The sequence below is a fragment of the Falco peregrinus genome, chromosome 6 (assembly GCF_023634155.1).
Source record: "Falco peregrinus isolate bFalPer1 chromosome 6, bFalPer1.pri, whole genome shotgun sequence".
Lineage (NCBI taxonomy): Eukaryota > Metazoa > Chordata > Aves > Falconiformes > Falconidae > Falco > Falco peregrinus.
The window spans coordinates 6,469,245-6,491,208 of NC_073726.1; the positions used below are offsets into that span (position 1 = coordinate 6,469,245).

The 21,964-nt window shown below is 35.7% G+C and overlaps 1 protein-coding gene across 6 annotated transcripts in view; it reads right to left on the reverse strand.

The window, feature by feature from the left end:
• The window catches only part of BRD1 (bromodomain containing 1), a 63,929-nt gene that overhangs the window by 37,874 nt on the left and 4,091 nt on the right, over nt 1-21,964 (reverse strand). For all 6 annotated transcript variants that reach the window (XM_055807714.1, XM_055807717.1, XM_055807716.1 and 3 more), the window contains 3 exons: nt 20,105-21,485; nt 7,700-7,856; nt 1,162-1,293 (listed from right to left, as the gene is read on the reverse strand). In XM_055807714.1, the coding sequence (XP_055663689.1) occupies nt 1,162-1,293; nt 7,700-7,856; nt 20,105-21,471 (1,656 nt within the window). In that variant the 5' untranslated portion in view covers nt 21,472-21,485. The remainder of the gene's footprint in view (nt 1-1,161; nt 1,294-7,699; nt 7,857-20,104; nt 21,486-21,964) is intronic.

Genomic DNA, 21,964 nt, shown 5'->3' on the forward strand with positions numbered 1-21,964 from the left:
AATGTCCAAAGGAAGATCAGTGCAAGTGGTGTCCTTTAGTGGTCTGTACTGGGACCAGTACAGTTTAATATCTTCATCAATGACATGGGCAGTGGGATCAAGTGCACTCCCAGCAAATCTGCAGACAACACCAAGCAGACTTGTACAGTTGACACACCTGAGTGATAGGATGCCATGCAGAGGGACCTGGACAAACCCAAGAAGTGGACCCATGTGAACCTCATAAGGTTCAAGAAGGCCAAATGCAAGGTCCTGCACCTAAATTAGGGCAACCCCCAGTACCAATACAGCTTAAGGGATGCAGGGATTGAGAACAGCCCTGAGGAGAAAGACTTGGGGGTACTGATGGATGAAAAGTTGAACACGGGCCAGCAATGTGCACTTGCAGCCCAGAAGGCCAACTGTATGCTCAGCTGCATCAAAACAAGCATGGCCAGCAGGTTGAGAGAGGTGATTCTCCCCCTCTACTCAGCTCCCGTGAGACCCCACCTAGAGTACTGCCTTCAGCTCTGGGGTCCGCAGCACAGGAAAGACATGGACAGGTTCAACTGGGTCCAGAGGAGGGTCACAAAAATGATCAGAGGGATGGAACACCTCTCCTATGAAGACAGGCTGAGAGAGTTGCACTTGTTCAGCCCGGAGGAGAGAAGGCTCCGGGGAAACTTTACTGTGGTTTTTAAATACTTAAAGAGGGCTTACAAGAAAGATGGGGACAGACTTTTTAGTCAGGTCTGTTGCAACACCACAAGCAGTAATAGTTTTAAACTAGAAGAGAGTAGATATTCAGACTAGATTTAAGGATGACATTTTTTACAGTGAGGGTGGTGAATTACTGGGACAGGTTGCCCAGAGAAGTGGTAGATGCCCCATCCCTGAAAACATTCAGGCTGGACGGGACTCTGAGCAACCTGATCTACTTGGTCCCTGCTCATTGCAGGGGGTTGGATTAGATGACCTGTAATGGTCCCTTCAAACTCAAAGCATTCTACGATTCCACATTAACTTTATATATGAGGCACGCATGCACATATATTTTTTGATCCTACATGAGGGTTAAAAGACAAACTCTGCAGTCTTCCTATTGCAAAAACTCTGTGTGAAAATACTTAAACTATCTTTCCTTCAGAGAAGTTTCACCAAATTAAAAGGTGGTCCATTTACCTGTTCTCTTTTTAACTTTTCACGCTTACGTATAAGTTCGATCAACAAACGTGCTCTTTCAAGATCATGGCGCAGCCTTTGCCAGTACTTCAATTTCTCTTTTAAGGCTTGCATTTCTTCATCATCTTCTCTCTAAAAAAACAAAAGGTTTTCATGAAATTAAAGCCACTAACCTCTTTTTATAAGCTAGTTCTATGCAACTACAGAATGTATACACAGGAAAGGAGAAACTACTGGTCAGAGTACTTCTAGAGTTTCTTGACCTTCTAGCTGAAAACAAAAATCTATAAGCTGGAAAGCAATCCTATGGTGAAGGCTATTTACATCAGAAAAAGTAATATAGCAAACAGCAACCTAGCGGTATAACAAGTCACAAAATAAGGTTCGGTATTTTCACATCAAAATCCAAAACAGGTGAACATCATCAGCTTCTTCAGAGACTGAAGCCTGGTAGAAAAAAAATTTTGTTATGCTCAACACAGCACACCTCCCCCTGCACCCAGCACAATTAAGACACATGCTTTAACAGAACAAAATCATTAGGACTTCTGAGGACAGGAAATGAAAAGCAATCACTTAAATAATATAGTAACTTCAAATGGCACTGCAAATGGGTAATGCAGTAATACAATCTTGCGGTGAATGGAGGAATTTAATTCACACATTTCTAGGAAGAAGTAGTGTTTAAATACTGCAAGTACTTAGTTTGATATGTACGTACAGAAAACAGCCTTTCTTGGTTTTATTTTTTTTCCATAAAAAAGGATATTGTAATACTACCTATAGTATTCAAATGGTATTGGTAATTCACCAGAAACAAGGCCATAAGAAAGCAGAAGTCCTAATATTAGTACCAAATACACAAAAGAAACATTTGCTTTGGAAAATTATTACATTTAAAATGAGTATTTTATGAAAGAACCTCAGAAACAGATCCAAAACTTTGTACGCTTCCCTGTAACTGTCATAATCCAATAAACACTTTATAAGTAATCATGGGTGGGTTTTTTTGAACTAAAACAAACAATACATTCAGTAAGTTATAAAAAAATAGAAGACAAAGGAATAAAGAAAACTGGCCAGGCAAATGAACAATAACCAACACTGCAAACTGTTACATTCAAAGCAAAAACCTTCCAAACAGAAGGATAATTTTAAAAGTATCATAGGTCCTCTAAAGGAAGCTTTGCAATTTTTCAGACAGAAGGTTCTGAACACAGAACTGTAAAACCTGGCAATTCAAAAAAATATCTAACAGATTTGCAAGTGCTATGATTCTGTGATCTGCATCACGTTCTACTGCTTTATACATTTTGTGAAAGCAAAGGCAAGTATTTGTGGAAGTTAGTTTAATTCAGATCTGACTTCACTGAAGTTGAAAATCGTTAACTATCAACTATCTCTGTATTACAATACAAGAATCTGGAATCAACTGTTTGTTCCTCTTTTTTTTTTTTTTTTTTTGGGGGGGGGGGGAACCACAGGAGGAAAAAAAAAAGACAAAAAAAATTGTAGCTAGAAACTTCTAGTTCCCTTTCCTAATGACTATTACTACTGACAGTTACAGTTTCTTTTAACGAGTTAAGTTTTAAGACGCAACCATTTAACTGTTGAGGGTCAGAATAGTTCAAAGTAGATTCTGAAATAAATAAAAAAATTAATAAGCACATTTTCAATTCCTTAAAATTCTCAGACTCAGTGAATTACAAAGTCTACACAGCCACTAACTGCTGCTCTCTTACACCCCTTCATCTCTGAGTACAGATCCCACGTGTGGAAAAACAACCTAACTGTTCACTGACATAGCTACAAAATTTTTCCATAGTTTTACTGTTCTTTCAGATCTAAAATGAAGTTATGGCTATTGCTAAAAGTGGAAGGCTTGTCCTCCCTTTGCTTGCAGCCATTTTGTCCTATGTAATTGCATAGTTCAAGAAACTGGGGAAGCAATCCTGTCTGAAAGCCAAGTCAACAAAACCACACTAGTTTTAGGGTGGGTCAGGAAAGTTAAATACAGCAAGAAAAGAAAAAAAAAAAGTTACTTTGTTACAGCAGATTTTGCAGTAGTTCATTAGAAACTTAAGTATTTGGCTAAATCTGAAGGTATAGTTGGCTTTTTCTTAAAAAAAAAAATAAAGCTTATCTTTTTAGTTGAATCATTTGTTTGACCAATTTTATTCCATAAAATAGGCAGGTAGGTGTAAATCTGCACATGTGGCCCTAAGTATCAAGAGGACCTTGCTTGCCCCCTTTTTTTGTGTGTGCACACATACACTCCCTTCTTTAATGCCACTCACGCTTGGGGATTAATAGCTCCAAGACTACAATTTTTTGACACTTCTATGCAAACCAACGTTGGCAGACATGGTTGTAGTAGCTAATACAAACCTCCTGTACCCTAACATATTTATTACCTGACATACAACATATACCTTAATTGCATTAAAAGATCCAGGCAAGCTCAAAAGAAGTATTGGAAACCAGAGCATTGTGCTAACTAGTAATAAACTTGGATAAAAAGAGTTCTTTTCAATTTTTTCATTTTTTTTTTCCAAAAACTTTCTCACAAGGAAATTTCTATTAACTTCCTTGTAAAAGAGTTCTTCCAAATCTTCCTTTCTATAACAAAGCCAGGAAGTTTCTTCTGGCTGATGACAGAAAGAAACTCTCTGGTATTTTCTGATTGACTTAGTTCCTGCTGACCACTAAATATTACCTAGAAAAGCTAAAACTGACACAATTTATTAAAGTTGAGGAAAGAGGGAAGCACTGCTAAGTCTACACAGAGAATATGTATCAATTGAACTGGTCTTCAGCTCCAACTCCCACCGTGAGTACGTTACCAGTCTCTGCATACTAGCAGGAAGACTGGACCAACAGATCACTCCTTATGCTGGATGTGAATACATGGGCACAGCCTCACTCCCTACAGGGACTGTAATTTAATATGAGCCAAACAAAAACAGAATTGTAGTGATGAAACGGGACCTTGACCAATACAATTATTTTTATTAAAACTCTCTGCCGGCACTTGTATGCCAATCAGGCGAAAACATTCAGTAGTTGCAACTTGTGTTCTTAGTGAAATCCTCAGTGCAGATGTCCTTAGCCACCTGCACCTTCCACTTTATTTCTCTGAACAGCTGTTTTAAACCAACTGCATTACAGCTGCAACAAGTTACTGCACTTAAATTTCACATCTTATTCAAGCATTCTTTACGTACAGAAAAAAAAAAATAATGGGGATGCAAGTTTATTCGAGTATTTCCAATATCTTTCCTGAATTTCTAAGTAGAGAGAGAAGTGATAGTATAAACCATTATTTCAGAGGGTTCCTTGCTCCTGCAGATGGTGAGGTAGTATGTAAGTTAAGATCTTCTTGCCTGGTTTGGAATTGTTAGTTGATATAACGTCACCTTCAAAAGCATACCGTAACTGAGCTCTGAAACACATTCATTAGGAAGTCATCCTAAATCATGAATGCTTCCCCCCCTGTCAAATTTGTTCTAGTAAACAATCATTAGAGGGATCAAAACCACCTTCCACTAGACATCTTGAAACCATTATCAGGGTTTTGATTCCTCATAACATTTCTTTTCGGTTTAAGTAACAACAACAATAATAATAATTTAGAAAAAAATCTCCTCTGAATCTGTATTACATCAGTGTTTACATTCCTTTGACTGACTGAAAACCTATTTAGGATTCTCGACTTTCTGACCTCTCACATAAAATAAGGTAAAAAGAATTTTCCTTTTTAGACCAAAATAACCATCTGTATCCCCAAAATTTTGAGGCATTCTCACAACAGCTATGCCACAGCTGTTTTAATAAAATCTTCATTATGGTTTGGCTTATACTTCGAGTAACAAAAATGACTAATGCATCAAATGCTTTGCAGTTACAATTATTTTACTAGGTATTATAAATACTTATTGATGCTGTGGAGAAGAGACAGTGTCATATACTGGACACTCGCTACTCACCGAAAAGCACTAGCTACATATTTTTCATCAATGGAATCATTTAATATTCAACTTTGCCTGAAATTTGCTTTTTTCTTTTCATAGGACAAAGTTAGTTTCAATTATTAGTTTTGAAGAATAAAGTCTCAAAGTGCCTCAATTTTTAATAAACAAATCAAGTATTTTCCAATTTAGAAAATGATGACATTATTTTCTTACTTTCTTCTTTTTCTAATTTCTGTAATTGGAAAAGAAATAGTGTTTATACAGGACTGCAAACAGGCAAAGATTTTAAACAGCCACTACCTAAGGCATATTCTATTATACCAAAACATCAATTATAAGAGTAATATTATCTTGGTAGCTACTGTTTAAGTATTTAGAAATGTTGCAGTCTCATCATGCCATCTCAATAGGAAAAGTACTTTTGAACTACCAACTAGCAAGTATAATTTTTCAGACACTAATTATAGTCTAGATTGATAATGCCACATGAGCCCCAGATTTTTTTGCTTGATTTTATTATTTATAAGGACTCAAGCTCATTTTTTTAAAAAAGTCTACTATCTGAATACATTAATTTCAGCTATTATAAGGTCACTGCCAGGCACCACCGTTCAGAATAGAAACTTCTCCAACAGAATTAAAAGATTAATCCAAGATCAGAAGTAGAATACAAAATATTTTAGAGAAGTTACAACCCCAAAAAATAGTATTAAAATGGACTAATATAGAAGCAATGAAAGGAAGATGAACAAGTGGCCAATTTATATTCAAAGTTAATTCCACCTAAAAGGAATCTATCGCTACATTCCACCTAAAAAGAATCAGAGATTTCAGCTATGAGGAAAGGCTGAGCGCGCTGCGGCTGTTCAGCCTGGAGAAGAAAAGGCTTAAGGGGAGAAATGTGATCAATCTAGGGAAATGTGATCAATCCAAACAAATACCTCAAGGGAGGCAGAGCCAGGCGCCTTTCAGTGGTGCCCACTAACAGGACAAGAGCCCAGGGGCACAAAGTGAAAAACAGGAGGGACCCACTGAACATCAGAAAACACTTTTTTGGGGGGTGGTTTTGGTTTTTTTTTTTTGTGTGGTTTTTTTGTTGTTTCTTTGATTTTTGTTTGTTGTGTTTTGGTGGTGGTTTTTTTTTGGATTCCTGTGAGGGTGCTGGCACTGGTTGCCCACAGAGGTTGTGCAGTCTTTACCCTTGGAGATACACAAAAGCCGTCTGGAAGTGGTCCTGGCCAACCTGTTCTAAGTGGCCCTGCCTGAGCAGTGGATTTGGATCAGATGACCTCCAGAGGTCCCTACCAACCTCAATTGTTCTGGGAATTATTAATTATTTTCATGAAAAGCTAAGAAAAAAAACCATACACAAAAATGTCAGATCAAATAATTAGGAAGCAGTGTTGACAATTGTATTTTTATGACTACATCAATTAATGACTTAATCAGCAAACAGCAATGCAATTCAAACAAAAATAATAGTTAATCTTTAAAGAGGAAAAAAACCAACCTCAATTTAATACAAGTGAATTATTATCAAATACATTCTTAAGTCCTAGAGGCTATTTTACATGAACAATTCCACCGGAAATCAAACACCTGGAGAATGGAAAGAACACTGTCAGCAACATTTTCAGTTCAATTAGAAAAGGTAACTGGGATGCAGTAAGAATTTCCACGTTATGATGCTTCACAGTGTTTCAAGGTCTACACATATGGATCCATACATGGGATTCAGAAAAAGACCTTTTAAAGTATTTTCGAAGACACCCAGTGACTTGAAACCAAAACAAGGAAAAACCTGCCAGACCCTCTAACATCACTGAAGAGCTGTTCATATTACAAAAATGGGAAGCAGAAGAGTAACACTTTCTGAATCTGATACACATCTGGAGTGACCATTTTCCTGTTTTTCAGCAATTTTGATGGGTAAATGTATACAACTTTAACCAACCTAGACATATTTTATCTAGGATGAGTTTGACTTTTCACAAAATACCAGCATGTTTATGCTTGTCTACAATCCAATTTAACTACATCAAAAGTGAAACTAAAAGTTGAAACGGGTCTCTGAACTTCATCAACAGCTTGTTCTTTGTTCTGTTATTACCAAACAAGACGGGCAATAAGGATCTGAAGTAAAAATACCCGTTTTCTTAGTTACAAGTATTGAAGATTATATTTGCTTTACATTTTTTCATGAATTTAAAACAAAATTTATTTCTTATTTTACTAACTCACAGCACACTGAGTCAGTTCCAAACACAATACTAGTCAATGAACAATGGTATTAGGATAGTTTTGGTGACAGCATTTTTGTGAAACATTTAAGCAAAATGAAAGAAAAACCCACACAAATATTTTTTTCTACCTCACAAATTAAAATGGATTAAATAATGTCTGATTTTCAATATAGGTCATATTACTTAAGAATAAATAAGACAAAGAATTTACTCAGTCTTGAAGAAGAGAAAGTTTTTACTCTGTGCTGTTTCCTGGTTAATTTTTTACTCTATAAAATAGAGATTTTCTGATTTCTTCTTAGAAGTAAAAAGTGTATCACATACCTGTTGTGTGTTTCTTTGTGACTGTAAACTGGACTGCAGCCTTCTCAACAGAGGAACACCATTCCTAGACAGTCTTTTAAGCAACCAGTAACTGTGAACTCGTTCAACAAACTGCTTCTTCCGCTGAATGGCCACCTGATTCATAATCTTATTTAATCTAAAATATGGAAAAACTGAGATTGTATTTTTCACAGTAAAGTATAGAAAGTATTTGTCTATGGAAGTTAAACATCAGATATGCATGAATGTATAACGTAACAGCAGCGATCACCAGATTACTAATTTCTTTCAATGACATCCTTTTTAGTACAATTATTTCTGAGAAGTACATTACAATCAAATACATCTGCTTGACACTGTGGTTTCTACCAAGTATGTTCAGGTACTTTATAAAGCTAAAGGGTATCAATTTTTTTCATGATCATTATCCCAAGAGCAATCCCAGATTAGGGCTGTGAATAAAGCTTTATTCAGCATAATTTTCCTATTGAAAATACAATCAGAAATAAAGCTCTAAATGCCTACGAAAGTTTGCAGACAACTTGTTACCACCTTCACACACAATTAGTAATTTATTTTGAACATAATATATGTTCAAACTTTTTACATAAAAACATGCAACAAAAAGCTTGTATGACTCATCTACTAAAATTAAATTTTGGTAAATAAAGCAAACAAAAAATGTAAAACAGAACACTTACAATTTTACCCCACACATACAATAAAAATGTCCACACAGAAAAGATGCAAGAGAGGATGATACAGTTAAGCAAAGCATCTTGATTAAATAAGTAGTATGTTCTTCAAACTTGTTTAAGAGATGCAAATACTGTTTACATACCCTCTGTTTAAAAATAATAAAGTGCTGTATAAATATTACACACAACAATCTTGACTATTTTTTGAATAATGACACGTTAATATTTCCAAGTCACACACATGAAAACTAACCTCTCAAAACTTGCCCTAAAAAAAAAGTTTATCTGAAACAGATCTTCAACTCTCTGTGAGAAATCAAGGCAAAATATTTCCAAAAAAAGTTAATGGTTGTAGAATTAAAAAGTTTTGGTTTTGTATGATATTGCAGGGATTTGTCACAGGTGACAGTCCTTGCAAAATTAACACAAGATGCCCCAAGGCACCAACCACCTGTATTGTTAGGGGGATTGTTCATTTGTTTGAGGGCATGGATGAGTTGGAGAGAAAGGATCTCCCTGAGCTGAATGTAAAAATTACAGAAAAGATAGTATCAATGAACAGAAATCTGTCAATTCTTCACTCAGTATATTACTGCCCATAGCAAAACTCTACAATGGTAGGAGGTTTATCAGAGAAATAAAATTTAATAACATAATAGGAAAAATTAAATTCAAGAAGTGTCTGATTTGTAGAGCACAACCACAAAGCATTTAAATGGGGGAAAAAAAAAACACCCAAGAAACACCCAAACCCCAAAACATGAACATACACACATAGTAGTCTTTTCCTGCTTTTTCCCTTTTATTATTAGAAATAAAGCAGTTTCTTAGGTGAGTGACAGAAGAAAAGTAGTTAAATACCTAATTAAAATTTAAAGGTGTAAGTAAACCTTGGGCAAAACGTTAATTTTAAGAACACCTGGGAGATGTCAATGATGATTTTCACTGACATAAGTGAGTCTACCCTGAGTTCACCAAAGGTCATCTATCCCTGGTTGTTTTTTCTGGGACTGCATAGAAGGTAACGTGCAATATAGGTCTACTCAGTGCTATGCTAACTGTAGCTACAGAGCTTTGAGTCGTAAAGACAGAGCAAACACAGGTTTTCTTTAAAATACAGTCCCACTGTGTCCTTCAGTTCTTCAGTGACATATTTTTTTCGATTAATAACTAAGCCAGTTAGGCATTCTTGAAAAAAATTAGCTTAACTTAAAGGTGAGAAAGCCTCAAGATGGGCTTAGGACTGTCTTTTAAGTCTTTCACTGAAGGGCAGAGGCAAGCTCCACAAAGACTTACTCTATGCAGAACACACCTTAATGTGACCATATTAAACTTCAAACACAACAGAATTACAATTAATTATAGAATGCAATCAAAATGAAATAATTACTTTCACATCTCTTGGAAACAGCAAAACCTACTGAACCAAGTCAAAAAGCCTTAGCAAAATATATACCTACTTGGAAAGATCAGAAAATCATAACTTAACATGAAGAAAGGTGCCTTGGCTTCACACCCATCAGATGTGGCAAGACTAGGCAAACATCTTTAATTACAGCTTTAAGTACATTTGCCCATTCACATAACAAACCATTCTATTCATAGATAATTACAATGGTAAAGTGCTAGAATAAGCTTAGTAAAGATGTTCACAGAAGATATCTTCTGTTTATTTGTATTTTGAAAGTTGGAGGAGAATAATTTGGAGTGAAGAAACTACTTAACAAGGGGTAAGAATCTACTCCTTTCTGCCTTCCCTCCCAAAAAACCCAAACAAATACTGGCTGTTCATACTTCAGGTAGACACCGGATTTCAGTAGTGGCAATACACCACCAATCACCCCTTAGTTTCTCAAAATACAAAGGTCAGAAGCTCTTCACAAGGCATTTATCTACAGAGCCTCTACACTATGATCTTACTGATATAACATGTTTATCTACTGCTAGACCCTAAGAACCCACTAACTATAGCAATTTCTTGATCACCTTTTTGCTTTGTCAGATACTCCCAGTAGACGTTTACTGTCCAAAACACTTTGACAGACAATACAACTGGTTTGAGAAAATAAGACACAATTTGTCCACTGCTGTAGAACGCTAGGAGTAGCACAGACTGGGTATTGATAGAGAAGCTCCTACCCGTGGCAGCACTACCATTCTAGGAAACAGGTTCTCACCACAAAGATACGTCCAGCCACAGCAAAGCTGACCACAAAAGCATGAAATAAGGCATACAGGTATGCACCAGTCTTGGACAAGCTCCTTTCTGCTACCTGAGCTTGAACTAAATTTCTAAATGTTGAAATTAAACCGTCAAACTAGAATTTTTAAATTATTAGTCGTCTTAAAGGAGTTTGCTGCATATTCTACATTTTTTTTAAAAAAATTACATCTATGTTGGGAAAAAAGCATTAATGAAGAGCAGAAAAAAAACACAGATCCTTTTGAAACCATAGTTCAGGCTGAAGCATAAATTATGGCATCAAAAATATGTTGCATTTACAAAAGCAACACAAGGACGAGAAGAAGAAATTGGTTTGTTTTGAAAGAGTAAGCAAACTCAAATTTAAATTAAAATGAAAATTAACAGCTTTGGTGAGAAACTGTAATTTATATGCTGCACTACATTAACCCTCTATTCACACAGAGACATTTGATGGATAATCCACCCTGTAAAGAGTGATACTCCTAATGCACTGGTCAAAGCATTCAGAGAAAGCTAAGTGTTACTCAGTCCTGTATTTCCTCATTTTTTATAAATGCATAAAGTATTTTTTGTCAACATAAGAGATATGATCCTCTCATATTTGTAACCTCACAGCTTCCTTCTTCCTACTCATGACTGCCTTCCTCTCCCAGTTTGTTATGTGTCACTGTGGCAACTACAGCAACTGGTTACACGAAAAAGTGAAAACAGTATTTTTGGTGACTATGTGGCAGCTTAACCTTAGAAAGTAAATGACATTCAGCAACTTTTCTATTAATCATCACTAACCGCTCCACAAATCATACAGGGTTTTTAGTCTCATATATAATTTCAATATTATATTCAGACTTCTATAGCAAATCTCCATTCTCAAGTTTTCAAAACAAACTGAAGAGAAAATTTCCTTAAGCAAGTACGTGCTGTTGCCAGTATTTGCAGAAGGAACTTAATATGAAAATCTGTAAGATCAAGTAAGATCAAATACCCACTAAAACAAATCAATTTTCAAACTTGAACTAAACCTAGTATTTTAATTACTATACTTCCCCTGAGCCTCCAGTTTCATCAGTTTTATTTTGCATCCTCCTTTATCTAACATAGCTATATTAAAGGTACACACAAAAAACTGAGACTATATTTTATTTAGTATCACTAAAATACCAGTTTCTCTTGAACTATGGTAATACCCATACACGATCACATTAAGTTCCACTTTACTGAGCAAATAAAATACCCTTATTTTCCCACACAAAGATCGCAGATACGTTTCTAAAACCTGTCAGAACTAAAAAAAAAAAAAATCTAAATTGAACAAATGCTAAAAAGTAAACAGACTTTCAAGAACATCTGAATTTTCAAGCCTTGCTCAGTAGAGTTCCACAGAACATACTGAGACTCATAGGAAGCAGAAAAGAAATAAAAAATTACCTACAAACGACTATGGTAATTCCAATTACACTAACTGGAAAAGAACTAACAGAACAAACAGAATAAAAAGCTATGGAAGTGTCTATTTTGGGAACTGGAATTAATTCTGGGGCCTTGCCAGCTATTCCTCCTAGTTCCGTATCAAAAAAATCCAGCTTTCAATGATAAGAAAGCCTGCTTGGACAGATGAAACCCTACCCTTCGCAGAGAACCTTTGGCAGCAGATGCTTATCATTGTTTGTACAATGCCTTTCCATATACCAAAAACAAAAAAAAACACCCACAGTGGAGACAGCTTTGTTGCTGTGTCTGCATTTGTAATACCCTCAATAAAAAAAAAAAAAACCAAAACATCAACTTATTATACTGCTTCCTCACTAGAAAAAACCCAAAAGCAAGAAAACCTTTTGATCAGCTTTCAAGACAACACAGATAGATGAGTAAGTAAAAATGGGAGTCCATTTGCATGTCTTTATTTCCTTTGGAAAAAGGACAAGGTTTCTTTTGTAACTAGCAGAAGTCCGCTGGGTATCCAACAGGGTGCATATCAAATCCCGGAAAGGGTGACAATGATTTCATTTAAACTTCTATAGAACACAAGTCTGCAGAGTCCCCATGTGACAAATACACGCTTTCCTAATTATAACTACTTTCCAGATTTTGTATTGAAGATCTACTTTCCAGATTTTGTATTGAAGATTTCAAGAAACAGAAACGTCCCGTTCCCAGATCACCTCCCTCATAAGTCTAACAGTTTTGAATCACCTTCACATTCTTTCCTTTTTGTCTGTATATTTTAAAATTCTAGCTACTGATTTTGCCTTTCTCTGCTACGCGAAAAGTCCAACAGGATATATTTTATCTACTGACACATCTTCCTAAGCCTGAAAGTCTCTTCAGGTTCCTATTCTTTATTCTGCACTTACTGGTATTTAAGTAGTATTTGGTTTTGACTGAACATGTAGGAAGCACTTTTTCTTGCTTCAGACGACTATGAAACCAGCCATCTATTTTTCTACTTGAGCAAGCAGCTTGTAAAATTTTTCTTGGACAGGAAAGTAGAACATTGTATTTAAGAGTTAAGAAAATTCTGTGTTATTTCAGTCAATTCTCCATTAGCTATAACAAGTTACTTAATTGTTAGAATAGAAACAAAGTTCGTGATCTTCCAAACCTCTAGATAAGGATAAAAAAGAAAAAAAAATACAAAAAAAACCAACCAACCCCACCCTGTCACATTGGAAAACCTCTTTAGCCTTCTCACAAAAATCACATGTATAGATTTACTTCTGCCACTTCCTACACGTAATACTGAGTCATGCCTTTTCCTTAAAATTACTCAAAATATTATTCTGTACTTCTTTTTTTATAGTATTTTTAACCATACTACACATGATTTTGAAATCTAATCTCAAAAGGATTCATCAAAAGCCTTCAAAAGCAGAAGATACAAGTATAAATCAAAAATCCATAATAAAAAGAAATATCGGTATTTATCTGCTAATTTTTGTGCACTCTAACTTGTCCATTGAATGGAAAACTACCAGGAGATATTTCTTCAGACAACACACTCTGCAAATCATGTTTTTGTATAGCACTTACAAAAGGCAATGCCCTCTAATTGCCACCAAAAAAAACCCTCTTCATGAAAGTTCACATAACTGGGGAAATTCAGAAGTATCAAAAAATAAAAACACATTAATTTTGTTCTTCATAACTGCATTATCACATATATAATTAATTGTGGACTGAAATCCTTAGAGGACACACAGAATACTAACGATGCACCTTTTACAGACATATCTAACATGAATTTCTGTTTCAAGCTTCTTTGCCCTGTACATGCAAAAAAAAACAAAGAGAAAAGAAAAAAAATATTCTATGTTCTGCATATTCCTATATCCACTTTGTGAAAAGGGCATATGTGAATACGAGACAGCAATTCTATCCTCTGGATTTTTAGCTGGGGAAATGACCCCTTGGACATCAATCAACATGTGGCTTTTAAGACCAGATACAGAAGTCTTTTCCCAATTTTTTTTCCTCAAAAAAATCAAGATCCACTTTTACAACTATTAAATAAAGTCACACTTCCTAACACACATTAATTCCCATTTAACAAGCCAACCAGAGTCAAGATGAACTAGCTTGAAAATAAAAGTTCTAAAGCTACCTTTTTTTTCTTTTTTCTTTTTCCTAAATACCACTGCACCAAAGTTAGTGAACACCATAATAGCTTTCTTCTTGATTCAGGTGAAAATTGTTTTCTTATTTAAACACAGAGGTCAGGATGACAGCAGCAGTAGTTTCCACATGTATCAGAAAGGTTTCCAAGAGAATCAATCTTACAAGAAACATCAGTGGATGATGACTGCTAGTATCTCCTCCCACTTTACCTAGGTGATTCCATCATTTAATTATTAGGTACAGCCACAAGGCATACCAGCATCATAGTCTCCTGCAATTAAAGTATTTCCGCATGATTTTGTGAAAGTATACATACATGTATATTCAAGGATAAACAGCTAACAGACATTAGTCTGGGTTTATTCAGCTTTCAATTTTTTTCACAACGCAGCCAGCCTCTAGTAGTACTTTTCAATGGCTTTTTTAATGCTGAATTTTAAGTGGCATTTCTTGTTCTTTTCCCCCACTTAAAAGCTTTCTGAAAGCAATAAAAAAAATCCCAGTACCCCAAAAAATATTTTTAAAAATCCCCAGAAGAAACCCACAACCCACATATATGATTAAGAAGCATCATCTACGAATGCAGGCTAACAGTGTCTCAAAGGCCTTGTAAATGTTCCTTTCTGTTTATGCTGCGTTTCATCACTTTGTGTTCATTTATTTTTTTGATCCATACTTCATTTTAGAGACAATCAAGATTCCTGTGTTGAAATAACAAGGCTACATTTAATTATCTGGTAAGAAAGTTCAGGATAGTTCATCTGGATAAATTCTAAAACAAAAGGAAGTATTGGTTTGGCCTCGAGACATACAGTAACAGATCCAGTTTTATTACCCAGTGTAATGTGCTTTCTAATAAAAGCAGAGGTCAACATAGAAAAATCAGTTAACGCACAGTACATAAATGTTGATTTCTAAAGACAGCTGAAAATATTTTTTAAGAGTCTCAGCAATTTTTGCTCAGTTATCTGCCCACTACTTACCTACTTTTATAAGGATATTTTAATTCTCTTCCAGTAATATGACACAACACAACTGATGCATATGACATGGAAAACAAGTGTAACACCTCATTCCACCTTGTTATGAAAGTGGAGCTTTTTTGCTTATCTTTTGCTCTCTGTACAAGTATTGCATTTCAAATGCTTTCTTAATTTCAGACACTACAAATATACCATGTAGAAACTAAAACTAAAGATGAAAGCAAATATTTGCTTTAAAATCTCTGTTTTCACTTACAGTAATACTTGCATGAATGGTATTTTAATACAGCAGATTACACTGTACCTCAGTGTAACTTTAAAATTATTGAAGATTAAGTATTTTACATCACATTCAGTTTCCCCAAAGTATACAGCCACAATATCCTAGTTTCACAACATTTTCAGAGACCATGAATATTGATACTGGCTTTGCTTTTCATGAAGTAAACAAATTTTAAATGCCTCTTTCAACATATAAGATTAAAAGACTACACCAAAACTATGTTATACTAAAGGATCAAGCACTCAAACATAAGAGAAACCAGGTAATTTTCACAGCTAACACCCCAACTCTTCTCTGTGTACCCATCCTACTCACTGAATAAGGCAGCAGGGGGAATAAAAAAAAATCCCCAAGACATGGAGCACAAGGGGCTGTACAAGATAATTAACATAGGCAAGAAACTAGATTTAGATTGTCAAGTCAGCCCTACAAGTTAGGATTTCTTAACTGGGAAATTCTGTACCCGTAAAAATTAAAAAAAAATATCTCCCAGGCAAAATTCAAAGAGTATGAACACCGCAAGAACAAATTTGCCACTGTCTTCAGACAAACTAGTTGGTGGCAGCTGGAAGCCACTTTTCTGAGAACCATTTGCAACAGGTGCCAGTTCTGCCTGTCCCTCCCATACAGAGGTACAGTTTCAAAGTGTCTTCTCCACTCACCCCTGCACATAACACAGCTGCTCTGACACTTCTCAGAAACATGTGACTTTAGACTAAGCTCATTTCTGCCTTTTCAAAACAAAGAAAGAACAACAAAAAAGCCCTGTTCAATGCAAGCAGTACCATCCATGTAAGCAATAATTTTCAGCAGTTCTGTATTTCAAGAAAAAACGAACGGTATTTCCCAGTAAAGAGGTAACACACTTCTGTAGCCAAAAGGCTTGATGCAAATCGCATGTCATAGGAGGTTCCCTGGTGGTCCCATTATTATTACAAGTGCTAAAGCAAGTTACTAAGAAGTCAACACTGAGAGCACTGAAAACCATAGTCACCTTAAGGCTCTGACATGATCTACTGCAACTTTGGAAGTGGATACTTAGGTACAGACTTCCTAAAATACCTAGGCAACTGGACAGATAGATGCCCAGCATTAAAAAAACACAAAACCAGAAAAACCAAAACCAAAGGACAGGGGAAGCAAGCATTCATCTCTTATTAATGGTTAGCAGCTTCTGATCCTACACTCTTAAATGAGCAGTTCACAGATGACAGCCCGAGAGGCCATATAATTAATTACAAAAGACCTACAGAATGACATTTTCCACATAATTTAACAGCAAAAAGGTTAGAGTATGACATCTGTGTAAGACATTGTGGCAACTGAAAAGTGTACAGCTCTCAAAATCATTTAAGGCAGTAGCATAGAAACCTGACCTATAGATAAGCTGATACAGAAATTCATGAGGTACAGAAGTTGTGTAGACAATATGAAGGATGTTGTTTTACACCAGTCTTTTTAACATACCCTGAACATTACGATAGGTATTTCAGAAAACAGAATTATTACAAACGGTGTTATTAAAATGCCCAGTCTTTCATATACACTCACTATCCAGGTAAGGAAACAGCATGCAATTCTTCCACCTTAAACTAAACTTAAATGGCAGGACGGTTTTCCTCAAGCTTCAGCAGGTGCGCTCAGGGACTAAATCTGCCAAGTATTTTCCTCTTCATTATAATCTTCATATTTCTATACTTCTCCAGCTACCAACTCTAAAGAACCAGCTATATGTCAAGGAGCTAAAAACACATTCATTTCAAATAATTTAGTAAAAAAGCAGTACTGTTTAAACAGTAAGCATAAATAGCTTAATTGCTCTTCCTCAAGATCTCTGGAAAGGCAAATCATGTTTCAGCTCCAAGTTAAAAAAAGCACATTAAAAAACAGATCAGAGAATAGGGACCATTTAAATGAAGACTACTGAGAAATGATCCACATCATTCTATTAGTTTACGAGTATGTATATAACACAGAGGGGTTTTTCTAAGGAGGTGGGGGGGAATAAAAAAAAAAAAAAGAACAGCCAAAGAAAATTAAGACAACTGAGATTTGGATCTGAAGCATATTCACTTTGCCTTTTAATATGCCCATTTCTATTTTGCTTTTAATTCAGGTATCAGAGTTTTCTAGGCCTAAGGACATTCACATTACAGAGTCAAACAGTACTTAAGCAACAGTCTCCCTCAACTAAAGACAAGCAATTTACAACGTTTAAGAGTTTTGAACTGTGCCTATTTTTCACACTTCTGACATAAAATACAGGAACTAGACTTGTGTCCAGTAACATGAAACTAAGCATAAAAGAAATAAAACTTAATCTCTCTCTGCAGTCTTCGAAAGAAATGTAGTCCTTATTAAAAAAAAAAACAAACAAACAAAAAAACCCAAACAAAACACAACCTCTTTATTTCTGTTCCTGGCATCTAATGACAGTACTAAAAACAAATAAACAAAAATCTGATGATAATATCCTTTTAGGGTCTGGCTTTTATGAAAGTTAAAGATGGGGAGAATTGCCAGAGGCTATACATTCTAATCCTCAACTCACTTAGTTCATGTTCTTTCTTACTTTGTCTTAAAAAAACAAAAATACACTACACCACCAATCAGGACTGCCCTAAGACAAAGCCAAACTCTTTTATATGAACCCCCTCAACAGTACCTGTTTAAGTAACAGTATTAATTGCTTACTGTCAACTTAAGATTTTCTGCAGTTAATCACTGAATTAAATACACCATTTCACCAAGCAAATCATAACAAAGAACAGTGCCATCAATTTGATGTTTGTAAACAATACACTGCAGCTAAAGGCTGTTTGTCAAAGTCAGTCAATAGGTAGCTACTTACATTAACAAACATTATTACAGGAAAGGACTGCAATCTCTCAACATCTCTTTTATTTAGATTAATATAATCAGCCTGAACAGTCTAATACCTAAGACCTTGGAGTCTGCTTTTAAAGAAGCATGGTTTATTTGTATTATTTTAAGAGCCCTCCCTGTCTGAGCATTCAGAGTCCTATCACAGTACGAACAATGAACCTGCACGTGGAAATGGTGCTTGTTTTAAGAAACTTTAACTACTGTTCTTAAATCAGCAAGTTTAATTCAAGAGGTAAACATATTGATGTTGAAAACATTAGGAACGAAACAAATATCCCATACAGACAAATTCATTTTTTGACACTAGTCCACTCTTGCATTTCTCCACCCAGTATGTCTCAAACATTCAGTAAAGCCAAAACTGTATCCTTCTGCCACAGAGCTTTCTATCATTGCTCAAATCACAGAAACAATTTCAACTTTTAAAATACATAACTCAGATTAACTGAAAGAAATATGAGAAGAGATGCTACTTTTCTTTTAAATTAAGATATAGCTAAGTTAAAAAACTCAGCATGAACTTTAGTTAACTCCTGAAATAAAATAAAAAATAATTTTGCTCCAATTCTGTTATTACTTATGAAAACAACACTTGAAACAACCCTGCTTTCTGATCTGTCACTTCACTAATTTCACCAGATCTGTGACCATCTGCCAGCCCCCCCGATCACCCCTGTTAAAATACAAAAATATAGAATTAAACATAAAGAGCGATTACAGTTCTGGTGTTCATGCTTTATATATTAGGATTCTCATAACAAAAGCTCCTGCCAGAACCACAGAAGACTAATATAAAAATCAGCATAAACAGAACTTCTTACAAAGTATAAATTTGTAAGCAAAGGCAAAATTAGGATTAAAACTCTGTCACAAACCTTAATTAATTTCTGTTCAAACAAACATTTTACTACAGTTACAGGACAGATATTTGATAGCATCACTGAACAGGAGGGCACACTCATTTCAGGTTTCATGATTAAGAACACATTAACCACTTATTATTAACTATCAGCACTTACTTGTAACTTTTCTAAAACAAGTCTGCAAAGTACCAAATTCAGCCAAGCCTTGATAAATACTACTGCATTTGCAAAAGGCAAAATGCAAATTTAGGAAGAACTTCCTGAAAAGTTAGTCTGTCCCACAAAGAAAATATTTCCTGGGGGTTGGGGGGGGGGCGGTTTATTACTTATATAGATCTTACAGTACAAGTTTATACTTAATTTAGGGTATAGGAACAACTTTCAAATCTTATATATGCAAATGTAGTTTTCATTTTGGGGCTCTTAAAATTAGGAAAAGAAGTTGAGATTCCCCAAATTAGGAATACAGTTAACCTTGAGCTTGGCTGTTTTTTGAATATGAATGAAGGTCAACTACATATGCTATTCTGAATTCAGCAGTTAATTCTCAAAAGCACAGCGAATGACAACAACTGAACACAAAACATGATTTGGTCTCACAAGAGAAAAAAAAAAAAAAAAAAAAAGGTTTCTGAGGACAAGACAGACCACTTGACCACTTACTGACTTCTCTGGGGAAGTTACTGCATTTTTAATGCAATTTCACAAAAGTGTAATGCACATAATTTACATTAATCTTCCAAGTATGGCCTTTAAGTAAAACATGTAAGAAATGCACAAAAGCTTCCTTCAAGTTGGGATCTAAAAGCATTGGTTTAAAATTAAACAGATAATTAAATAGAGGTTTCTCTCACTTGGATGGTTTGCTTACCTCTGGGGGGGGATATAAGGAGCAGATACTGTTGGCATAACTGTACAGGGTTCAACCACCGTTTTCTTGGCTTTTTTTGTCTTTTTTCTGACTTTTGATGTAGACCTAGCAGTTCTGACTGATCCCTCCTTTCTACAAACACCGTTTTTTATTTCAGCTTCTCCATAAATATTTAGAGGTCTCCGTGTGCAACCTGGTGGAGTATGTACATCGCAATAGGCAGTCTTTTTTACAGAGAATGTTGTCCCACTGCCAGTTAGTTCTTTCACAGGTTCCATTTTCATATATAGACCGGCCTTTTGAGCACACGTCACATGGAATGCAGTATAGCAGTTTGCTTTGTGGCACTGGATGCAGGCACCAACACCCTTCTGTTTACAGAGGTAGCATGTTAACTTCCATCTGGCTGGGGGAATGTTCCTGACACCATCAATTGGCTCAATAAAAACTGTATTGGCAAATCCAACTTCTGGAATCCACAAAGCACACACCACGTGTCCCCAACGATCATCATCAGTCTTTTTAAAGGCACCTCCCTTGTTTGGGCACAGCACACAGTCTACAGGCCGAGAACGGGACTGCAGACAGTGTCTGCAGAGCCACTGGCCCTCAGGTATATATGGCACCCCATAGCATTCCTGATGTACTGCTAAGTTACACATGTCACAAAACAGGATTACATTGCTGTTCTGACATTCACCATCCATGCATATACAACACACCGCATCTTCATCAATTAAAGACTGATGATCACCCTGTTTTTGATTCTCACAATAAGACTCTTTTTCAAACCTATCCATAAGGAATTCAAACATATTTTGTGAAACAACTGACACTCCATCACTTTTCCGCTTCTCATTTATTATTTCTAACCATGCATAATCTTCTTCATCCATGTCATACTCAACTTCATTATCAAGTTCTTCTGCTGATTTCTCAATGAATTTGTAATAAACTGGAGGTCTCCGAGGAGCCGAAGGAGGACTGTATTCAACAATCCGTACTTTTGGTTCTGGAAGAGGAGTTGTTGTAGCAGGTATACCGTGTGAGCTCGGAAGAGCTTCATTTTTCTTTTTCACTTTGTTATTTTTATGCCGCTTGCTTCTTAGACAAACTGGTGGTCTTTCACTATTTTCTTTATTGCTGTTGCATTCACTCATTTCCTGGGCTGTAAGATCATCTTCTAAAATGATCTCTAAAGGATCAAAGATACTGATCCTATGCAGGCGACCTTCAATTTCTATTTCAACCATTCTTTGAGCTTGAGCGTACGTCAAGGTTTCTCGTGTGGGGGAGTGCTTAATACTGCACGGGGAAGAAGAATGCCTTGCTGCCGATACTCGATGACATCTTCCTTTTCTCCTCATTTGGTAATGTTTACCTAAAATTAGAGCAACAGTTAGTATTACAACTCAAAACCTTCATATTAAAGTATTAGCTTTATTATAGCAAAAAAACCCCCAACCTTCAGCTCTATAGCCCTCAACATATCTACTCAACTTAAAAATAAATAAATAAATAAAAGCCTGTCACCCTTACTCAACAGGACTGCTCACAGAGTTTTGCACAAATTTAACCTAATGATAAATAGATCTCCTAAATAACAGCTTCTCTAAGTAAATACAGCTATGCAAAATCCTTGATACAAAAATCCTACGGAAGAGCTATCTGTAAGACCTCTGCATGAGGAAAAAACCATTTCTTTGTGCCGCAGAAAAAGAAACAAAATATCACACTTGTTACATTGTAATAAAACCTTCAATACAGTATTTCCTAATACCTTAAGGGTGTCTGCAGTTTCAATATTTTTTTTCCAACAGCTAGATTACTTTCTCCAGACCTCCCCCCAAAAGAACAAAA